Raw genomic sequence first — 22,114 nt, 5'->3', positions numbered from 1 at the left:
TGGGACCGAGGCAAAAAAAAAAAAAAAAAAACAAGGTCGCTCTCAGACTTGACTGAAGGCCAATATTTTTGCGGTGGCAAAGGTTACTACTTGTCAATGGGCGGTGGATTAGTCACTATTTGCATTGTATTTGTACCCACTCAACATCCAAAGAAAGGACCATATCAAATTCAATGATGCCCATAAAGTATTTTTTTTCTATAAATAAAAAAGGAAAAACTAATTTGATGGTCTCTCAAATAATTGTAAGAGAGGAGTACATGTGAGTCAATTTACTGCCCATAGGATTGGTATTATCTTCATGGGTTTGCGAAGAAGTCGTGGGCTTCAAAGTATCGGTCCAATACGACGTTGAAGAGCGGGTGAACGGGCTCCAAGAGATTGGAATACGGGCCCAAGACGTCGTACTGCTGAGGTGGCATTTGCTCGCTGTTTGACCGGTAACGTTGACTCACGGAGAGTCCGCTAAGGCAATAGCAAGTGTGGTAGTGGTCCCTACCTTTTCCCGGTTTGTCTCTCAGCCCGCCCTCGTTGCGCTGCAGATCCTGTGACCAGATCAACACTGGTGAGTCTCAAACATAAAAAAAAAAGGGTTTTTTAACGCAAATAGTCGATGAACTATTATAAAACAAGCGTCATTTGGTCTTCGAACTAATTATTTGAGAAGATTGATCATCCGACTATTGATTTATGTAGCATTTTATTCCTTTTAAGCTAAAAAGTCTCAACAAATTGTTTGAGGACGCGCTTTCATTCACTCTTTTGTTAGGCTTTTACCTAAGAAAAAAAAGCTACAAGGCACAACCTGAGAGCAAAGAAGGATGTATTGCTGCAACGAGACATTGTTGAAGATTGGCTCTGAGTCTGGTTTCTTGTAGATGAAGTTGTATCCGATTTTGTTGTAGTTCACGGGGCAAGAAATATTCGGCCCTGTCCATGAGAATCAGAAACAAACGTATTTATATACTGTGACCAAAATGAGTACCGCACTTTTGGTAAAGATCCTATCATACCTCCTCTGACTGAGGTGTGAGCGCTTTGATCTACATCGGTGTTTGGCATAGATAGTTGTTCTTCGATAAGTGAACCGAGTTTCCGTAGCAATACAAAATCGCATCCCTGATCACTTTATATTTCGTTATTTCAGCTTTTAAAAAATAAAAATAAAAGATTGTGAAGGAGTGGTGAAAGGCTAAGCAACAACCTGCCAAAAGGAATAGCACCCGTCAACCAGTTTATTCGTTCTCCCTTGAAACCCGCCTTCTTTTCCTTGTCGGAACACAAGCCAATCCTAGTTCCGCACAAAGAAATCGTATGAAAAAAATGGGTGATTTAGAAAAAGTTGTTTAGGACATATCTTACAATTAAACGTGTCAAGTTCAAGCGATTTGTCTCGTTGATAAGAACCATTGCAGCCAACCCACAGAATGTGTACCTGAAACAAAAAGTTCAAATCTACTGGAAGTGGTTGAACTCCAAATGCTATTGAATAGTATTATCATGTACAATCTCATTGGGGTGTAAAAAAAAAAAAGAAAAAAAAAAAGGGTGTTAAACCTTACCCACCATGGGCTTCAGTTCCAGGTTCTCCACCGATACCCCCTTCATATGTCTGACAGCTGCCAAACAATATTATATATTGCAACTTTAAATAACTTGAACTTATATTTGTAAATAATAAACAAAGATGCACAGGGCAGTTCTTGAAAACAATGTGTATTGCCCATGAAAAACCGAAACGGTCTCAGAAAATCAGAAACAATAATTATGATGCTCCCAGCTTGCTTTAGAGTCAGCTAATATCGAAAGGAAATCAAGTCAAGACCAACCTAACGATGTAATTTCCAACATTCTGAACTAGCTCGTCATCCAAAATGTTTAGAACACTTGCCACCTGTACAAATGAGAAGATCTTCGTATTAAATACTTGGTATAGACCGATGATTAGTTGCAGAATGAATCGCATATTTTGTAAATTGTATTCCTGTATATACCGAAGAAAGAAAATCAATTTTCTTAATTTATGAACACTTTCATTCCCAAACAGTCGGAGTCATTAGCGAAAAGATATCTCCAAACAACAGCGAAAAAAATACATAAGAGTAATCCCACATAAGTTCATCAGTAACAGTTAACAATAGAGGCATTTTTGCTCAGCAACTAAAAGTAAGTAGAATACATAAAGACTTACAGAAATGGCAGTATAGCAAGCCCGAACATCAACTTCTCCACCATCATGCATTCTATAAATTATCAAGCACATCGGATTATCAAATCTTACACTATAGAATCAAAATTTCATCAATACACTCCGATACGTATAACTGATAGAGAGAGAGAAAGAACGAGAGAAAGGAAGAAAAAAAATGACATATGTAGGCACTTATGCAATACCTGAAACCTCCATCTGGCTGCTTCATTCGCAAAAGAAATGTGTAGAGTGTATCTCTGCAAAATAATTAAAGAAACTGGATTTCAATAATTCTGAAGTTTTGTGAGATTTCATTTATCTGATTACTTTTTTAATACTAGTTATTACAAGCTAATAAAAAAGTGAACCTCTTCCTTGATGCTGGGAAGAGTATAAAAAGAAAAATAAGATACTTGTCCCCTAGAACATTTCAAAACTAGCAGAAGCAATTAAAAACGAAAAATAAGAAATTATCCTAATAACCAAGTTTATGTAAATAATCAATAAGTTCGCAGAGTACTTCACTGTGGGAAGGTATTGCATAATAACAGCATAAACTGATCACCTATTTATTGAAGACAAAGCTTCATGACCACCCACAGTAATCAGTGAATTGACAGCAGCATAGGTTGTCGCAAGATGTGGCATCTGAATAGAAATCAAAGTGCATATAAGTGTTGCTAAATCAAAAACAAAGATAATATTTAAAATTAAGACACGCTTCCTCAACTAGAAAGACTGGCTTTCATATATTCTAAAAAGTAGCATCATCTAGTACCGAAAATATCATTAATTCCAATTAAACCTTAGCGAAGTCAATGCATTCAAACAAAATGGCCCTTTGGGCTTCAATTCAACATACAAATGCCAACACAGCAGCCAAATATCTATAGGCAGAACAAAAACGATTTCTTTCCTCGTGACACATTACATAATTTCGGGTCTGAACAAAGAGTATTATGAGGTTTGAAATCTATTATTTCGGGAAGATTTTCATCTATTAGAGTCTGAGCATACCTGTCCAGGCCCACCACCATATCCACCATCTGGATCCTGCCGGTAAAGTACGGAAATCATACAAAATAAAAAGGAACAAACAAAACACCAAGATATCTGCAAGTTAGTCAAAGAAATTGGCATACCTGGCAACGGCTTAGGAAATCAATGATATTATGTTTGAGTTCCTCATCAACAGACTCTCCAAGCAAAGCAATCGAATGCAAGATCCAATAACACAACCATGATCGACTAGAAAAAAACGACAGGTCTTACTAAGGTTATCTCAATAAACAATATAACAAAACCATTTTGAGGACAAAAAGGTAAGGACTTTGCTAACGGTAGTTCGTTAAATGAGATCAATCATTATAGTCCAAACTTTTTCAACGAATGCTGTTAGGGATTTGTTGTAATTTAGGCTTTTTGAATACTGTTAGTGCAATTGAAGAAAGAGCACTTTTCACTTCACCGTTCTTTCTTTTATTGCAATTCTATTTCAAAAACCAAGTCCACTAACCAACAGCTACAGCACTATCACCTTCATTTCTTCAAAATTCCTATTTTATTCTGATTCACTGCTGAGAATCGCTCAAGAGAACAAGTTATCATTTCTTTCGACTCCAACAAAAATCTCGGAACCATAAAGAAAAATAGAGGAATATACCAAGACTAGTCCATTACGTGAGATAAATAATTGAAGTGACTTTTTTACAAGCAAACTATTACGCAGTGAAGTGAAGCCTATTTTTCACTTACTAATCCAAATTCATCACCAATTCCAACAGCAACTTCCATTTCTTCAAATCCCTATCGCAATTCTAAGCAGCGAAAAAAAAAAAAAAAAAAAAAACAGCTAATTCACTACTGAAAATCGCTCACAATACGACTTTCACCATTCTTTCTAATCCAACGAAGATCTCGGAACAAAAAAAAAATCGAAGCAGAAAGAGAGAAACTGAAATTTACTTGGCATCCAAAACGCAAAACGAAGGACCGAGATGTCTTAGACCTCTTTCAAGATATTCCAAATGGCTACCACGACGAAGCTCCAACCTATGAATAGATTATATAATTAAATCGATCACAAAGAAAAATGAAAACGAAACGATGAAAAAATAAATTCCAAAAGGTTTCCGTTTGAGAAATACAGGAATGATTTAATGTCTTGATCGACGCTATTGAAGATTTTGTAGATCTGATTCACGTCAGTCTCGACAATCCACTGCTCTCGTTCAGTCACAGTCGGAATCCGAGTCTCAGTCGCCGAGTCCATCCCGTTTCGTAGCCGAGTCAGCGACTCAGTTTGATTCAGTGAAGAAAGAGACGAAGACGAAACAAGCGCGAATCTGAATATAATCTGATAGATCTCTCTCTCTCTCTCTCTCTCTTTTCCGAAGGAATTAGGCTTTATTGGGCCACTCTTTATTTTGGTCCAGTTTTGTTCTGGGCTTCATAGTTGAACATATGAGAGAAAATTACAAGAATAGCAGTTTTCAGGGGTACTATTTTCTACCATTTTCATAATAATTATTGTTTGAAAGGCTAAGAACAAGAGACTTTTGAAAAATTAATAAGAATTAATACTAGATTACCTCGTGGACGTGTACTTTTTTCTTCTAGAATTTTAGACTCTATCCAATCCATAATGTCATCTATTCAATTTGGCGAGTGATCTTGAACCCAGATAGGATCGCTCCCAAGTTTCATAGATGTCACCAAGTTGCGACCACCGCAAGCTCAATGCTGATGCATCAATTCCAAATCTTAAAACTGCATTAGTGTAGCCTTCTTTCGCAACTCTTCTTGTTTGGTAATGGCTGCCGTGAATAAAGTCTTCCGGGTTAATTTATGATCAAAGAAGATGAAGCTCTCGCTCTCCGCCTCGGCTTATCATAGGCTTTTGCAGTGTTTTTATCTGTGTGTTTTGTGGAGTCAGATGCTAAGACGGTGGTTAAAGCTCTCAAGAAACACTCTACTTTCAAAATGAGTTTGGTTCCATTTTGTCAAATGTATCTTTTTTTTTTTTTTTTATAAAGTCAACTGTATCTAATTTATTGTCTAATTTTCAGGAGTAAAGTTGTCATACTATGAGGCCAACATAGTGGCATATATTTTGCAACTTAAGCTATTTTCATAGATGATAAACTCATTTAGTTGGAGGATACCCCTTTTTCGGTAGAGTCTGTAATTCATCAAAAACATTATGATTAATAATATATTTCTATTTCTAAAAAAAAAGGTACTTTCAACTTAAGGTTATTTGAGATTATTTCTCTTAAAAATAAGTTAAGTTTTTTTTTCCGTAGAATTTAAATAGAAATCGAACACGATTTGAAAAAAACACTATTTCCATGGTAAAAAATGTAGACACGTTATTTTTACGATTAGTTTAAAAATTCAAGCAATTTCCACAACAACAGATTAAGCGCTTCTTTAGAACTTACAAAAAATCTGGGTTTAATGCATGTTTGTAATGTATAAACTTTTGTAAACGCTCGACTTGTAAATTTGAATAAAATAGACGAGTTTTATTTCAAATTCTTGTTGCATGTGAGACGTCCTTAAATTTTAAATATCTTGGAAAATGATAATATTTAAGGTCGATGAAATTTCGGAATGAGAATATTCGAGTAATTCAATATTATTATTTGGAACGTACTCGGAGATTTAAAAATCTCAAGAGTAAAAATAAATTCCGAGATCCCTTAAATATATTCAAAATAACGGGAAATAATAATAATTTTCTCGGTTATTTTTCAAGATTATTTTTAATTAATTAAGGACAGGATTGTGAGATTTTAGTTTTAAAAGGACTTATGTGCAACATTCTGAAGGACGAGATTGAAAGAAAAAGAGAGAATGGGGTCGTTTTAGGAGAGGCGTGTCAAAATTTGAGTGGACCACCTGTGCACATGTGGCGTGACGAGAGAGTGCCACATGACCACTTATTCCACTCTCCATCTCTCTTTCTCAGCCACCTCATCATTTCACTCTCTCTCTTTCTCTTTCTTCTTCTTTCTTTCTTCTTCTCTCCTTCTGTTCTTCGCGCGCGCTCATCTGCAGACACAAGGAAAAGAAAAAAAAAATTGGGTTAGCTTGGATCTGCACTCTTGCCGACCACCATCCCCAGCACCATCTCGTGTCTCTCTTCTCCTTCCTTTCTTCTTCGTGCGCCATCACCAGCCGAACCACCCTCGTCCACCGTGCGCACCAGTCGAGGGAGCAACACCGCCGCGAGCTCGCCGTGGCCACCGCCCGAGAAAGAGACGCCGGGAAAGAGAAAGAGCTCGCCGAGGAGTCCAAACTCACGGAAATCTTGGTAAGAAATCGAACCCGAATGGATTTGTGAGCTCTAGGGTTCTTGGTTTCAGTTTTTGGGGTTTTTGAGTTCGTGAATGATTTCTGAGAAACTGATTGGTTCTAATTGTTCATTGAACTCGTTTAGTGATGGTTGTAGCTTGGGTTTATGAATTGATTTCGGATTTCTTGGTTTTGATATGAAATTGGCCGAAAATTTCATAGTCTATGGTTTTGGACGTTGATAATTGGGGCTTTTGAATTTCTGCGTTTCATTTGAGGTCTTTGAGACGTTTATGAACCTGTTTAAAGCTTGGGATTTGATTAGAAGTGGCTGTTTGAATTTTGGACGAATTTTCTTTAAGATTTCTAACCTGGCCGTGTGTGGGTTTGTTTTGAGGGTTTGAAATTATTTGGTTTGGTTGTGTTTTGGCCGTGAGCCATGGTGTGGCTTTGACGGTGTTGTGACTGTTTTGTTGGGTTTAGTCTCTTTGGCTGTGTGGTTAGTTGACTGATTTGGAAAATGGATTTAAGAATTGAAATGTTTAATCGGGATTTGATTTGTGAAATTGAGTTTGGAATGGGTGATAAATGACTTGAGATTTGTGATATGTGGGCTCGGTTTTTGTTAGCTCGATTTTGAGATTGAAATGTGAATTTATTGACAAGTTTGGGAGCTTTGTGACGAGTTTTGTGACGAGTTGTTAGACTTGGGAATTAAGTAGTTAGAGGATCGATTTCAGACTCTAAGTCGAGTCGGGAGTTGGATTTGTAAATTGACTCGATATTCATTTTTGTTTCACAGCTCAGTCACAGATCGGAGGGAATCGAGCGAGAGCCGGCAAAACTGAACACGTCGAAGCCGGAAAAAAAAATAGAGAATTAAGAAAAGTTTTTAAAGCTCGATCTCACTCGTGAGTCGTTTATCGCTTTATAGCGTTAGACTCGAGTCTTAATTTTGGATTTGAGATTTATATTCAAGGATTATTAATTATTTATTTAAGAATGTTCGAGAATTTAAATTCTGGTTAATTGATTCAGAATTCTCGGTTTGTATGATTTTTCGGATTATTCATTTAATTTATTTAAGACTCGTTAAATAATGATTTGGATTTTATTTCGTACTCGTTCTCTGGTACGAACTCGCACGAGTCTTGAATAAGTTTAAATTCCGAAAACCCGAGAAATAAGTGAATTAAATTCTCGAACCCCTGAACCGACTCGCAGTGAATCCCGATAACGAACCTTAAGCTCGTCAGCTTCTCCCGAATCATTGACTAACGAGATTTCAACTTCAGGTTTTAGTTTCTCGACGCTTCATGACGTGTTGACGCTTCAGGATGTGTAGAGTCTCGGGAAGCGTGAAAAGCAAGGAAACTTCGGAAGTCAACAAGTTTTCAGACGATCTTTTCTAGGTAAGTGTGGAGACATAAGTCAACTACTTACCAAGGGAATAACCCTGTTTGTTTGTGCATTTATTTGCTAGTAAACAAGAGTAGGTGAAAGCCCTAAAATGAATAAACATGAAAGTTAAGGCTTCGGCCACTCTTGCTTGAAAATTTAGTTCGGGTTTTGCCCGTAAGGTTCAAACGCTAACTTGAACCAACCACGGTGTTATCTTGTTTTGTTAAATCCCTCTGCTAACCATAGTGGATAGGTTAGATCAAGGGTGATGAGAGAGCATAAGTCAAACTCTTGGATTCGAACCAAGTGTGGAAGTACCGGGAGTCACATCCCGAATCTTCTTTCTAAATCACTTAACGAGCATGAAAGAGAAACATTAATTCCTTCGGGGTTTATCCCGAGATGCTCTCCTGTAGTAGTATGAGTGTGTACTCTGCGTGCTGCAGAGTACCCGAACTTTAATTGAACGGTTGTCAGTGGTACCCACAAGTCAACGACTTGTGTTTGTGGCAGACTAAGGTGGTCTGTATGGCGCTGAGTACTCAAAACTGGGGAGAACCCAACGATAACGGGCAGTCGCCACGAGCGAACCCGATGATGAACGGGCAGTCGCCACGAGCGAACCCGATGATGAACGGGTAGTCGCCACGAGCGAACCCGATGATGAAAGGGCAGACGCCTCGAGCGAACCCAACGATAACGGGCAGTCGCCACGAGCGAACCCGATGATAAAAGGGAAGACGCCTCGAGCGAACCCAATGATGACGGGCAGTCGCCACGAGCGAACCCGATGGTAATGGGCAGTCGCCTAGAGTGAACCCATTCAGCAATGAGCAGTCGCCTCGAGTGAACTCATTGTCGTGCCAAGGGGGCACACATGCGCCGACGTCAGATGAAGATGGTACCACTAGTGGATCCCAGACAATCTTAAAACACCCAAGCCGCCGTAAGACTGCTGCTCGAGGTCTGAGGCTGGCTTATTGTCGTTGTGGAGATCGTAGCAGAAGATGATGTACGATCTTGCAGAACGACAAGTGAATAGATAGAGTGTGATATCACGCGTCAGTCATGCTCTAATGTTATGTTCTAGTTATATCTAGCAATCATTCTGCATTCTTGTGTATTTGTTTGCACGTCACATGGCATTAGTCGTTTTACTTTATTGATAGACTCCCACTTACTGAGTCAATCGACTCATAGTTTTATGACCCTTGGTAATGTAGATAAGGGAAAAGCTTGTAAGCGGGAAACGAGATTGAAGACCGAGACCGAGCGCGTATTGCCTTGACCTATGGGCTATGGGGTTTCTTAATCGGGGGTTAGTGTCTTCTGTTAAAACGTTCCGGAACATATTTGTATAGGAGTCGCTATAAGACTCTAAGTTATAAAAGCGAAAAATTTCCCCGAATTTTCGCAAACTATTTTAATATATAAAAGTATTATGATCTATTGTTTAATATGAGAGTCGATCGGTCGCGGCTCGTGGGCGAGCTTTTGCTCGCGGGTCGTGACAATGGTTGTGTGCAAAATATCAACACACTAACCTAAAAAAAGATGGAAACATGATTGTTGAAAAACAATTGTTGATCAAGGACATAAAAGATCCAAATAATCACTAGATAAATTGTTTTTTTTTTTTTTTTTTTTTGAGAATTGCACAAAGCTTTCATTAAAAAACGGGTAGAGGAGTGCAATAATTCAACTTCAAGATAAGTTACGAGAATAATAAATAAAATCTTTTTAAGTAGAAGGCTAGCTCATATGGTAAGAAAAAATATAAAAATAAATAAATAAAAATGTAATCCGATTATTCTTGCGTCCAAACAGTCCATGGCGGCTAGTACTGGCTTTATACCCCACCTCCACTGGATAATTACTGCCTGGTTTGGTTATTTTTATCTCACAGAATACAGATAAAGATAACTTGGTCCAATAATGCGTGTTTTTCCACGTCAGCCTGTAGAATTCCATTAAAGATTGTTGTACTAATGGATATGAAAAAATCAATTTTAGTGTGCAATGATTCCTTTAATAATTAAGTGGATATTACTATTCATTCATCTTTTGATTTAAATCGCTGTTGTCTTATAAATCCTGATTTGTTATATAAAATTTGGCAGTGTTATTACTGTATTATAGTTTGCTTGACAAAAAAAAAAAAAAAAAAAAACAGTTCCTCACTTCCTTGGCATGTTTAGCGAATTTCATAGTTGAAAATTTATGGCGTTGCAAACCTTACCGAGAATACAAGTTTATTACAGTTTCAATTTCGAACACTGAATTTATCTTTGGATGGATACAAAATTTACTCTTTTTTTTTCAAAATAAAACAAAACTTTTTGGCAATATATGATTTGTCTTTGAAGAATAACAAGGCATAGGAAACATATTTATCCTTTAAATTCATTACGGTGAGCATTATGAGCTGTCATGACGAGTATGATCAATGTCTTAAAGTATGTATCATGTCATGTTTCACAGGAGTTGGTGTTGATATATTTAAAAATAGTTCTAAATCTAATGCTAAAAAAAGGACGTGTGTTACTAGTTAAAACATAAAACCGGACTCATTAAACAGAGATTTCATACATTAGACGTTATAAGTGTTCTCTATAAGGAATTTACTATTCATCAAAATTAAACTTTCGACTCTTATTTAGATTTTTAAAAATACCCTCAAAGACTAACTATATCGTACAAATATCATGATTCCATCATTATTATATAATAATAATTTATTTTTGTAGTAATTCTATCATAAATTCATAATACTATCTTTTGTCGTAATTCCATTGTAATTCATGAGACTCATAAAGCAAAGAGAGAAAAATATTGTTTTTAGATTGTTTAAATTTATATATTTATTCGATCTATTTCTAAGGAAAAAATTGTCCTAAAAGTCTAACTTTGATAAGAAAACATATGAAATTTCGATTATAATATCCATATACTAGTATATGTTATAAAATGACGTGAAAAATGACATCTAATCCCTTTTTTAATTAATTTATCAATTATACCTCACATATCTTTTATTTCATAAATATTTATTTATTTACCGTATTTTTCTGGTTGTTTACACTTTTATTTAATATTTTTACTGTTTATTGTTGCATTTTTTTTTCATGTTCACAACTTCATTTAAAAGAATAGTAAAATGTTCCGAAAAATTAAAAATAATAAAGTATTTATGAAATATTTGGAAAATAGATGTTTTAAGAATTGCTATCTTAAAATAATAAAGCGATGATGTTCAATTATTGACATCATTTGATAAATGTGATTTTTTTTTGTTTGTTGGATAAGTGTACTTGGCGTTTAGTCAAGTTTGCAGTTTATAATAACTCAAGAGAGTGGTTGTACACTTGTATCAGTGTTTTAATGTGACACGTAGTTCGAACTGAAATGCAACTAGACTGTCGAAAAAGACCTTTTCTTTTTCCACTTTTATTTATTTATTTATTTTTTTTTTTTTTTATGAATAGAGTTGTAGAGTGAGACCTGAGAAGGAAATAGAGAAAGACAAACGCCAACTCTTTTCTTTTTCTTTCTTTTTTAATTACATAATAAAGAATATTACATATAAATACATAGCTTTGGGAGTAGAGTCCATATCAATTATCTCCCAGAGAGAAAGAGAGAAGAAAACAAAAATGGCGATGAAGCGTGTTGCTGTGTCTGCGTTTCAAACTATTTCTTCATCGTCAATGATCTCTAGAAACATGCATGTAAGTCATTAATTTCATTTATACAATTTTGAAATTGAGTTCTTTATGTATATATATCAACAATCTTGATCTTCGCTTAATTGCAATTTGTAGTTCTTTAGATCTCTATACTGCTTCAAAGATTCTTCGATAATTTCCACCGGTACAAAAGATAATAGCCAGTTTGTCATAACTTTGTTTTAAAAAAAATGCTTGTAGATTCAGTTTTAGTTTTTTAACTGAGAAGGTATTTGATAAACTGTTTATAAAACAGTTGTTGCTTATAACAAAAACTGATTTAGTTTTTGGTAAAATAAATATATTATAATAAAAAAACTAAAATAGACATGTTCTTAATAATTAAATAATAATTATTAATATGTTTATTTATATACATATATATGAATAATATTTTGTACGAGAATATTACAGTAATTTATATACCCAATTTAAAAATATTTTTTTTAAAAGTTAAGAATCTTAGTTTTTCCATCTCATCTCATGTACAAAATCTAAAATCGCTTTTGAAGTTTTTTGTACAAACAGTTTTGTCAAACACTAAACAGTTTAACTAAACAATCAAACGCAGCCAATAATTTAATCTATTCTAATATTCCTGATTCATGAACGCATGATTTTGATCGGCCGGCCAGTTTTGCCTAATGATGAGAAAAATATCTTTGTTTTGGTGGCTTGGGAAATACGAACGGCTGGGATTTATTCTTTTGGGTGACACGTATATATAGTACGTTACACGTGGAGTGAAATTTGGCATTTTGTAGGATTATGGACTAGATTTTAAATCTATTATTTAGTCTTATCTTCTTTTTTCTTCTTCACAATTTTGTAAATATATTTATGTATTTCAGATGTATACTTGAGGAAAGATGTAAAATTTTAAGGCGTGGTTTCATGACTTTGGTTATTGTCTCGACTATAAATATTGTAAGATCAACTATCACTACCAAAGCAACATTCGTTGGGACATATTGTTGATCCTTATTTTTGTCACGATAAGGATTAAAATGCTGGTTGGAATTATTGAGTTGGATTTTAGTCATTCATTAACGATTCTTTTTTTGAAAAATGAAATTTTGGCGACATTTTAAACGTTGTGGTCTTCAAATTAAGTTCCGAATTAATGGATTATGACAAAGGGAGCAGCGAAGCAATACACAAAAAAAAGGAAGAGACTTTTTGACATTTTCGTTAAACCTATGAATTCATAAACCTCCACTAGAAAAAGAATCAATAGAAAAAGTCAATTTCGAGTCTCTGCGTTTCTTGGAAGTCGATCCACACATATATTTATGTTGCTAATGGGTATAGTGTAAAGAGTAAACAGGGTTCAAGTGGGAGCAAGAAGATAGTTGGAGTGTTGTACAAGGCAAACGAGTACGCGAAGCTCAACCCAAACTTCCTCGGCTGCCTCGAAAACTCGTTGGGAATCCGCGATTGGCTCGAGTCCCAAGGCCATCGCTACATCGTCACCGACGACAAAGACGGCCCTCACTCTGGTCATTCCTACTCCTATTTTCAGTCAAATTAATATTAGTATCTACAATTGCCCCTGAATCATAATCTTGCTAATTGTGCCACATAGTCTAAATTTTTCTATAAAATGCTCAATAGTTTTCTAACTAAATTCGTAGAAGGGTTTGAAATGCTTCGATTTGGACACACAATTTAATCTTCGATTATCCGAATTTTATGGTCGTCATTATTATTCGTCAAGTGTATTTCAAAAATTTATATGGCGGGAAGACGGGTAACACATAAGCTTATAAACTTTGTTTCAAAAATTGTAATTTTTACTCCAAAATTTTTATCAATGTTTATATTTTGGGGAAATGGTGGCAATAATACTCAATGTTTGGTCAAAATACTACTTATATACTAAAAAAAAAAATTCTTTGGCAAAAATACCACATGTTACGTTATAGTGGGTCCGTTACTACTCGGACCGTTAAGTTCAAACAGAAATTTTAACGGCAAAGTATTTACGTGTTACTAAATTTGAAACTTTGAGTATTTTTGCTCAAGAAAAAAAGAACGAATATATAAGTAGTGTTTTGTCTAAACATTGAGTATTTTTGCCACCATTTCCCATTATATCTTTTTATGACTTTTTTTCAAATTTTCCCCGTGTCACGTACATATTATGGTCTCATCTCGAAGCGCAGAGCTCGAGAAGCACATTCCGGACATGGAGGTCCTGATAACGACGCCGTTCCACCCGGCGTACGTGACGGCAGAGAGAATCAAGAACGCGAAGAACCTGAAGCTCTTACTGACAGCTGGCATCGGGTCGGACCACATCGACCTGAACGCGGCGGCGGCGGCGGGGCTGACGGTGGCGGAGGTGACGGGCTCCAACACGGTGTCGGTGGCGGAGGACGAGGTGATGCGGGTCCTCATCCTCGTTCGCAACTTCCTCCCCGCCCACCGCCAGTCGGCGGCAGGCGAGTGGGACGTGGCGGCGGCCGCCTACCGCGCCTACGACCTCGAGGGCAAGACCGTCGGCACCGTCGGGGCGGGCCGCATCGGCAGGCTCCTGCTCCAACGGCTCAAGCCCTTCGGCTGCCGCCTCTTGTACCACGACCGCCCAGGGGCCGTGGGCCCCGAGTTCGAGAGAGAGGTTGAGGCCGAGTTCGAGGAGGACCTCGATGCCATGCTTCCTAAGTGCGACGTTGTCGTCGTCAACACGCCTCTCACCGATAAAACGAGGTGACTCCCTACTTTGAAACCGAGTTTTCAAAACTTGCTCACCAATTACACGCCATAGAGTCTGTGTAGAGTTTTTCAGACGGTAGATTGTTATTTTCCTTACAAAAAATTAGGTAAATAACCAACTAAAACGTTTATAATTGTTATATAATCAACGTTTCGTAAATCTTAGGTAAATAATCATAAAGATGACGTGGCCTAATAAATGGAAGTGACTATTTACCTAAGATTTATGAAACGTTGATTGTTTAACAATGTCAAATGGTAAATGTGGCTATTTACCTAATGAACTTTTTCCTTAATGTTTATAGTTATTTTTTTTATGTTTCATTTAATTAGTATGATGTTTACGGTTTCATTTAAAACAAGAGTTAGTGTACGGTTTCAATAATAAACGATATTTGTGGAAGTCTTTTAGAAAACATAAGAACGGCATTTGTAGAATTTCCCCAACAAAACTAGACTTATAACTCAAAACTACTTGCCAATGAAGGAGTTTATGACTATTTTATCAGTATTTTAATGTAGTGTCATTTATATGATGGTGGCTAGTTTAGCTCACTAGTTTGGGAACAAATTCCTATACTTGCTTGCGCCTTAGATTTGACTCTGATACCATATTAAGATTCGCAAGACTCAAACTTGGCAATCAACACGAGTGTCACGTTATGTTCTTAGTTACGTATCTTTTTTTTTTTTTTTTTTGGTGAAGAGGAATGTTTGACAAAGAGAGGATCGCAAAGTGCAAGAAAGGAGTTTTGATCGTCAACAACGCACGAGGGGCGATTATGAACACCCAAGCAGTCGTCGACGCTTGCAATAGCGGACACATTGCTGGTAAGCAATCAGTTATATTGATTATATACAAAAAAAAGTTATAATATATTTGAAATATTTTCTTTGTTTCACTCGTCAGGGTACAGCGGGGACGTGTGGGACCCACAGCCGGCCCCGAAGGACCACCCGTGGCGGTACATGCCCAACAACGCCATGACTCCTCACATCTCCGGCACCACGATCGACGGTCAGGTACGCTCGATTTATTTTCATTATATTTTTATTAACAAATTAATGATTATAATTATTTTTATATCGAAGTTGCGATACTCTGCGGGAGTGAAGGACATGCTTGAGAGGTATTTCAAGGGCCAGGATTTCCCTGCTCAGAACTACATTGTCAAGGAAGGCCAGCTCGCGAGCCAATACCGGTGAAATAACCGCTGATTTTTCGGGTCCTTTCATTATCTACTATAAAAAAAAGGTCTTCAAGGAATGTGTTGTCACTTTACTTGAAGGTCCAAGCATGGTGTTATAATATAAAATAAGGGTATGGACTTAGTTTCCATATCTTGGTGTTTTAGTTTTAGTTTTATTTTTATTTTTATTTTTTATGATTTCTTTTGTGTTTGTTTTGAGAAGATGCGTTCTTATAATATGGTATTTGTGAAAGGGGACTTCTTGATTCTGTGCTGTTTATGAGATGAGTTTTGCTTACGAGTTATGAACTTATGATATATTTTTCTTAGCAAGTCACATGCGTTGGATTTGGAATATAATTTTTTTTTTTTAAATTAGTTTATATTTGTTGTTAGTATCAGTATGGAAGTGAGGAAGTTCACAAACACAAATGAAGTGTTCTTTGAACTTCAAACCTGTCCGAATTCCCGATTCAATTGAACTAGGCAATCTTGAACTTTCATCTCAAACATTTATGTTAAGTCCGATTTTTTACGATATTTTGAAGAGGAAATTGAAAAAGTACAGAAAAATGAAGAAAAACAAATCTTAACGTTAAAAATCATTTTCGACGAAATTTCGCAAAAAAAAAAAAAAAAAAGATGATTTTACTAATAAAAAAGTGTAGTGACTAGAACGTCACAGACCAAAAAAAAGGTATGGTTCCAAAAAACGACAATAAAAGGCAATAAAACGACAATAAAACGACCAAAAAAAGGCAAGAAAACGACCAAAAAAACGTCATAGGAGAAACGACATTGGTAGTCGCGTCGTGTCGTCGGCAAACTTCAAAAACCTCCCTCTCTTTTCTTTCCACTTTCTAGCCCAAATGACATTAAACAAAGAGAAAAGAAAGGGAAAAACTAAAAAGATATTCCAAACCTCCGAGGCCAAGAGAGAGAGAGAGCCTCTTTCTGCGGAGATTCAGTTTCCTTCTCTCAATATTCTACTGCCAACTTTTCGGCAACTTCCTTTGTTTATTATTGCAATAATCTATTTCGCCACGTGTTTTCCACTTCCGTTTCATTTCTCTCCCAAACCCCTCTCTCTGACCCTTTACATTCTTTTATTTGCTTCGTCTCTCATCTGCCTTAGCTTTTAAGACCAAAGTCTCAAACTTTTACTCGGATAGAGAGAGAGAGAGAGAGAGAGATGGGAGCTTATCAAAACTACGAGGATTGTCTCTCTCCGCGTAACGCCTTCGATTTCTCATCTGCCCACCACAGTCTCAGATTCTCCAAGCACGTCCACGACAATGTCCATGGCAACATTTTCCTTGACCGGGTAAATTTATTACATTTTATTTTCTTCTAAAAACTCGTCTTTTTTTTTCTTCTTTGTTTTCCCTTTTAGTGGCATTTGGTTTGTCTTGAGAATAGAGATAAACACCATTTTTTGCATTGTCATATTCTCGAAATCTAGTGACTCCAGCGTGGAATTTGGATGGTGTTTTGATTTTTTTTTTCTTTCTTAAGTTGGCATCTTTAGTATTTTGATTTGGAGAAAATGTGATTGTTGTTGTTGTGTTTTTTTTTTTTTTTTTTTTTTTGTAGTTGAGTTTGAAGTTCATGGACACCGAGCAGTTCCAAAGGCAAGCTGAGCTGACTTTACATTTAGTTTCATTTTCATCATAATTCTTAAAGACTTTTTGAGAGATTAAAGTAACGATTCGTGACTTTTTCTTCGATTTCAGGCTTCGCGAGCTCAAACAACTTGGTGAGTGTGAATAATTGCATAAGTAGCTTTATCTGAATGATTACGTAGTTAAAGAAACTATTATGTGAAAATGAAGTGTTCATCGTAGTTTTGTCCTTCACCGAGGTCGTTATCGATCATCGTGTTTTAACATTTCTTTATCAGCCTACTTTTAGGCGATAATGTGTCATTTATCAAAGGCACGGCATTTTCGTGGAATATGCTAATTTTTGGATTTGTTTTTCAGGTATGTCACATATGGTTTATCCCGGGGCTGTTCACTCTAGATTCGAACACTCTCTCGGAGTGTATTGGCTTGCTGGCGAAGCTGTCCAGAAGCTAAAAAGCTATCAGGTTTTTATTTAATTAATTATTTAATCTGATCTTCGTGCAAAACTCGAATGCGATATTTGTTCGTTGTGGTTCTACTTGTGAAACGATTTGCGTGGTCTATCAGGGTGCAGAGCTTGGCATTGACAATTTCGATATTCAAACAGTGAAACTTGCGGGTAATAATAAGAAAAGGGAAAACCTTTTACCATTTCAATGACTGTGTTTTTTTCTTACCTGATTTGTTTTATTACTTGAAATTAAAGGACTCTTACACGATGTGGGTCACGGACCGTTCAGCCACTTGTTTGAACGTGAGTTTCTTCCTCAAGTAATAAGCGGCTGCGATTGGTATGTCTGAGTTGTATTGTGGCCGATCATCATGATTGTTCTAAAAAGTTAAAAATAAACTTTACAAGAATTTTGTTTCCTCTCTTAGGTCTCATGAAGAAATGTCCGTGAAGCTTGTTGACTACATTGTCGACGAACATTCCATTGATATTGAACCCGGGATGATGAAACGAGTGAAGGTAAAAATGTGTTCTTGATTTCGCTGGATAATGATTTCTCGGTCTTCTGTTTTTCTAATAAAAAGTGTATTTTGCATGTGTCTTGTAGGAGATGATACTAGCTAGCTCGGAGATTAAATCTCCATGGGTAAGGATTTTTTTTCTTCTTTTTTTTTTGTGGGCATATTTTCAAAATAATGATCTTATTCCTACATAATTTCTGTTGGACGTGTAGGGTTCAAGAGAAAAGAGTTTCTTATACGATATCGTTGCAAATGGTCGAAATGGAATCGATGTAGACAAGTGCTCTTCTTTCGTTTCATTCAATTTTATTTATTTACTCCTTGAATTATTTTTTTGTTATATGTTGATGGGTTTGTATTTCTAGATTTGATTACATCGTCCGCGATTGTCGAGCTTGTGGGGTTGGATGCAACTTTGAGTTTCAGAGGTTTGTTAACATTTTTTATAAAAACTTTGTTGATTTTTTTTTTTAACAATATATGAACTTCCATCTTTTGCAGGTTAATGGACACGATGCGGGTTTTGGATGACGAGATTTGCTATCGTGCGAAAGACTGTTAGTATTTTTTATTTATCAATTTCATGAAAATTTATTCCGATTATACATCTCCTGATACAGATTTTTATTTGTCCAACAGATCTTTCGATCCACAAATTATTTTCCACCCGAGCTGATTTATACCGAACAGTTTATATGCACCCAAAAGTAAAGGTGCGATTTTGATCCCTATAAATACATATTTCATTTTTCTTTTTCATTCCATTTCAACCAAAAATTGCAACCATTTTTTTTTTTTGCAGGCTGTAGAGCTTATGGTATCGGATGCCTTGTTGGAATCGAATAGTTATCTTCAAATCGCGTCCCACATTGAAGACCCCGCCGAATACTGGAAGGTACAATCACACATCGACTATTCGTGAAAAAATAAAAACACCAAATTAAAATTCTGTACCTGTCTAATACTTGTATTAAAATGTAGTTAGATGACACTATAATAAAAACGATCGAGACCGCCCCGGATGAAGAGTTGAAGAAGGCCAGAGAGTTGATCCTCAGAATTCGAAGGAGGAACCTGTATCAGGTGTGTAAGAGCTATTTAATTTAAAGAAGTTAATTACAACACAATCTTGCTCCAACAATCCAAATATATATATATATATATATATATATATATATATATATATATATTTATATTATTTTAATGGTGGATTATAATTTAACTAGCTATTTTTAATCAAATTAAGAAGGTAGTTAGGTTGGAAAAAACTTTTTAAGTTTCTTAGATGCAATGAATTGAAAAAAATTATTTTATATAATAATTTATTTATGAAAATGACAAAACCGATACAACTCAACATGATCAATAGTTTGGGGACGATTTTACTAAAAATAAATTAGTGTAGGGACCGAAATTTGACTTGCGTTGTAGTTCATGGTCTATTTGTGCTAAGAAGCCTTCATTTTTTTTTTCATTCTTGGTGATATTCTTCGCCATGTAACAGTTCTGTAACGAGTATGCTGTGCCTAAAGACAAGCTTGAGAATTTTAAAAATGTCACGGCCAAGGACATAGTGTGCTCTCAGGTACTCGGCTCGAGAAAACCCTACTTTCCTCGATTTATATAAACTCTCAGAATCTGTGATATAAAATATTTTGTGTTTTTTCTTGACAGAAAAATGGCGGGGTGATACTGAGAGAAGACGATGTTGCTGTCAGTAATGCGAAGATCGATTTGACTCGCGGAAGAAATAATCCTCTCGAAAGGTACTAAAAAAAAGATAATCTTCTGATATTTATTTATTTATTTAGTGAAATGCTATATTTATACTACAAACATAACATCTATTGTGCTTTAGCAAAATGCTACATTTATAGCTTCTAGTTTTAAGTTGATCACAAACATGAAACACCCCATAGATCTTCAGAAATTTCAATTACCTTCTAGCATTATTAGCTATCAAAAGACTGAATTACTGTTATACTGAAAGAATAGTTAGACAATGAAATATTACAATAAAATGATAGTCAATTTAGATATAAAAAATTGTTGTGATTCCGGTGATCAAGTTGATGCGTTTTTGTCTAATTTTATTTATTTACTTGTGTTTATTTTGAAATTAAGGATAATTTTGTCTTTAAAAAAATTGTCTTGTAGAAAAGTCAACAAAATCAGAAACAGAGGGATTAAATTGTAAAAATAGTTAATACAAGAGGGATGATTGTGACGTTTTACGGAAACACAAGGGATATTTTAGTATGCTATTTATTTTCCCTACATTTATTTATTTTTTATTCTCTTTTTATGCATGTATCTCTTCCAGCATCCATTTCTTCAAGGTACGCCGCTCTTGAATTTATTTATTAATGCGTGTGAATTATATTTTATTTTATGTGAATGAGTGCTCAAATTCTTGGTTTAAGTTGACGAAGTTGCTTAAATAAATATATTTCTAAAAGTTTCGGTCTTTCACTCAGGATTACGAGAGCGATGATAAATTTTGCATACCAGACGATCGAATCAGTCACTTGCTTCCGACTTCTTATCAAGACATGATAGTGAGGGTCTACGCCAAAAAGCCCGAATTGGTTCGTGATTATTAAATCGACCTACTTCACATTTCAACACAACATTACTTCCAATTCAATTATAAATAACTTGTTTTGTTTGTTTTTTTGTTTTGTTTTGGTTACAACACTATAGGTCGGAGCAATCTCTGAGGCTTTCGAAAATTTCCAATTAAAGACTTATGGGATTAAAGCTCAAGTCCACTCGACACCGGAGAAAAAGAAGCGTCGCATTTGACAAATCTAAAAAAAAAAGCCGGTAATTGTATCTTCTTTGCTCCTTCAAAATTTGACCACAAAGCGGCATATGATTTTTTTGACACTAATTTTTCCATCTGAGGCACAGATATATTTATATATTATATCAAGTGGGTATTATATAGATGTCCCAAAATTTTGTACAGACGTGCATATGAAACGTCTTGTTTCTACTAAACAATTAAAACTTTGCTATTGTTACAATCTTTCTTAGCATTACCTATATGAAAGAGACGTTGTATTTATCACTTGCAAGATGTTTATTACCTGAAACAGTAATATGCTATATAATATGTGTGCATATATATATATATATATAATCGTTTTTTATAGGGATAATATAAATAGTATTTTGGTTACAGTGGGGGTATATGGTAAAAGGCGACTCTTGGGAAGGACCAAAAGTCTGCTAAAAATTCACGGGAAATAATACTAACTTTTATTTGTTTTATATTTACAATAAATCGTTAATCTTTTCATGTCATGTCGGCTTGGTTGATATGAAACCAGAAAATGAAATAAATAGCCCTGTGGAAGTCTCTGCAGTTTTGTACCCCGTGACTTTCTCTCTCTCTCTCTCTCTCTCTCTCTCTCTCTCTCTCTCGTAATTCAGTAAAGCCTAATTTTGTGCTCGTATCAAGTCGAAGAGGTCAGTGCTTTCACATGTTTGTTGACAAATGCAATCTCCCAAAATGACTTACTCAGAGACACGAACAAATGTCGATCCCATTGTGCTTATTATTTGTATGTTTGGCCTTATGGATTCTGTTATAACTAATACCACTTGGCAATCCAAGTAATAAAGGGACAAAAAGGGATTCATAAACATCTTAGAATATCCTAATACTAGATGGACAAAAGATGTTCTCGAGGGATATCTTGGATTAGAGTTACTGAAGTGAGGAAGTTGCAAGTGGTTTTCTAAAGACATTTGCTAGCTTATTCTTTGTTCGAACCGGAAGAAGCTTCAAATCGACGGACTTCAAGTTGTCGTGTTTGTGAAAAGCATGGTGGTGAGTGATATGGAAAGTTGCTTGATTATCACATGAAGATGAAGATGAATGAGAATTACAAAGTTGTTGAGAAACTATTGAATCTATATGACTTTACTTGTCGCCGTGACATGAGCTTTGTATTCATCTTCAATCGAATGATATTATGGCAATGGTTT

At 35.7% G+C, this 22,114-nt stretch overlaps 3 protein-coding genes across 4 annotated transcripts; 2 read left to right on the top strand and 1 right to left on the bottom strand.

The window, feature by feature from the left end:
- Positions 1 to 146: 146 nt before the first annotated feature.
- Positions 147 to 4,557, bottom strand: ERA1 (Prenyltransferase family protein). Its single transcript, XM_089612985.1, has 14 exons — positions 4,339 to 4,557; positions 4,157 to 4,243; positions 3,334 to 3,439; positions 3,209 to 3,244; positions 2,757 to 2,839; positions 2,395 to 2,448; positions 2,192 to 2,243; positions 1,830 to 1,894; positions 1,563 to 1,619; positions 1,363 to 1,435; positions 1,205 to 1,291; positions 1,014 to 1,119; positions 806 to 930; positions 147 to 545 (listed from the first exon to the last, which is right to left on the bottom strand). The coding sequence occupies exons 1-14, from the start codon at positions 4,461 to 4,463 to the stop codon at positions 300 to 302; spliced, it is 1,302 nt and encodes a 433-aa protein (XP_089469111.1). The 5' UTR covers positions 4,464 to 4,557; the 3' UTR covers positions 147 to 299.
- Positions 4,558 to 11,415: 6,858 nt separating this feature from the next.
- Positions 11,416 to 15,858, top strand: FDH (formate dehydrogenase). 2 transcript variants are annotated; one of them, XM_089612819.1, is made up of 6 exons: positions 11,416 to 11,619; positions 12,935 to 13,115; positions 13,782 to 14,325; positions 15,038 to 15,162; positions 15,242 to 15,354; positions 15,424 to 15,858. In XM_089612819.1, exons 1-6 carry the CDS (start codon positions 11,545 to 11,547, stop codon positions 15,535 to 15,537), a joined length of 1,152 nt encoding a protein of 383 aa, XP_089468945.1. In that variant the 5' UTR covers positions 11,416 to 11,544; the 3' UTR covers positions 15,538 to 15,858. The 2 variants fall into 2 exon arrangements, with proteins under 2 accessions (XP_089468945.1, XP_089469018.1); XM_089612892.1 differs by having other exon boundaries at positions 11,420 to 11,619; positions 12,944 to 13,115.
- Positions 15,859 to 16,401: 543 nt separating this feature from the next.
- Positions 16,402 to 21,191, top strand: LOC149406079 (uncharacterized). The gene is made up of 19 exons (XM_089612706.1): positions 16,402 to 16,845; positions 17,115 to 17,152; positions 17,255 to 17,277; positions 17,504 to 17,610; positions 17,714 to 17,765; positions 17,853 to 17,937; positions 18,026 to 18,116; positions 18,205 to 18,243; positions 18,331 to 18,398; positions 18,484 to 18,546; positions 18,620 to 18,675; positions 18,758 to 18,831; positions 18,921 to 19,013; positions 19,100 to 19,201; positions 19,623 to 19,703; positions 19,793 to 19,884; positions 20,442 to 20,457; positions 20,596 to 20,706; positions 20,822 to 21,191. The coding sequence occupies exons 1-19, from the start codon at positions 16,714 to 16,716 to the stop codon at positions 20,921 to 20,923; spliced, it is 1,425 nt and encodes a 474-aa protein (XP_089468832.1). The 5' UTR covers positions 16,402 to 16,713; the 3' UTR covers positions 20,924 to 21,191.
- Positions 21,192 to 22,114: the final 923 nt, after the last annotated feature.

This window comes from Urtica dioica, chromosome 1, assembly GCF_054948205.1.
Source record: "Urtica dioica subsp. dioica isolate 48M chromosome 1, U.dioica_male_clone48M_v1_H2, whole genome shotgun sequence".
Classification (NCBI taxonomy): Eukaryota; Viridiplantae; Streptophyta; class Magnoliopsida; order Rosales; family Urticaceae; genus Urtica; species Urtica dioica.
Note: the sequence above shows the minus strand (reverse complement) of the source record. Positions and strands in the feature narration are given on the sequence as shown.

Coding starts and splice junctions, on each gene's coding strand:
- ERA1 (XM_089612985.1), bottom strand. CDS start 4,463: ATGGACTCGGCGACTGAGACTCGGATTCCGACTGTGACTGAACGAGAG. Junction 2,449..2,756: donor GCTTTGTCTTCAATAAATAG/GTGATCAGTTTA, acceptor ATTATTTTGCAG/AGATACACTCTACACATTTC. Junction 546..805: donor ACATCCTTCTTTGCTCTCAG/GTTGTGCCTTGT, acceptor ATCTGGTCACAG/GATCTGCAGCGCAACGAGGG.
- FDH (XM_089612819.1), top strand. CDS start 11,545: ATGGCGATGAAGCGTGTTGCTGTGTCTGCGTTTCAAACTATTTCTTCA. Junction 11,620..12,934: donor TGATCTCTAGAAACATGCAT/GTAAGTCATTAA, acceptor TATAGTGTAAAG/AGTAAACAGGGTTCAAGTGG. Junction 14,326..15,037: donor CCTCTCACCGATAAAACGAG/GTGACTCCCTAC, acceptor TTTTTGGTGAAG/AGGAATGTTTGACAAAGAGA.
- LOC149406079 (XM_089612706.1), top strand. CDS start 16,714: ATGGGAGCTTATCAAAACTACGAGGATTGTCTCTCTCCGCGTAACGCC. Junction 18,244..18,330: donor CGGAGATTAAATCTCCATGG/GTAAGGATTTTT, acceptor TTGGACGTGTAG/GGTTCAAGAGAAAAGAGTTT. Junction 19,014..19,099: donor ACCCCGCCGAATACTGGAAG/GTACAATCACAC, acceptor ATTAAAATGTAG/TTAGATGACACTATAATAAA.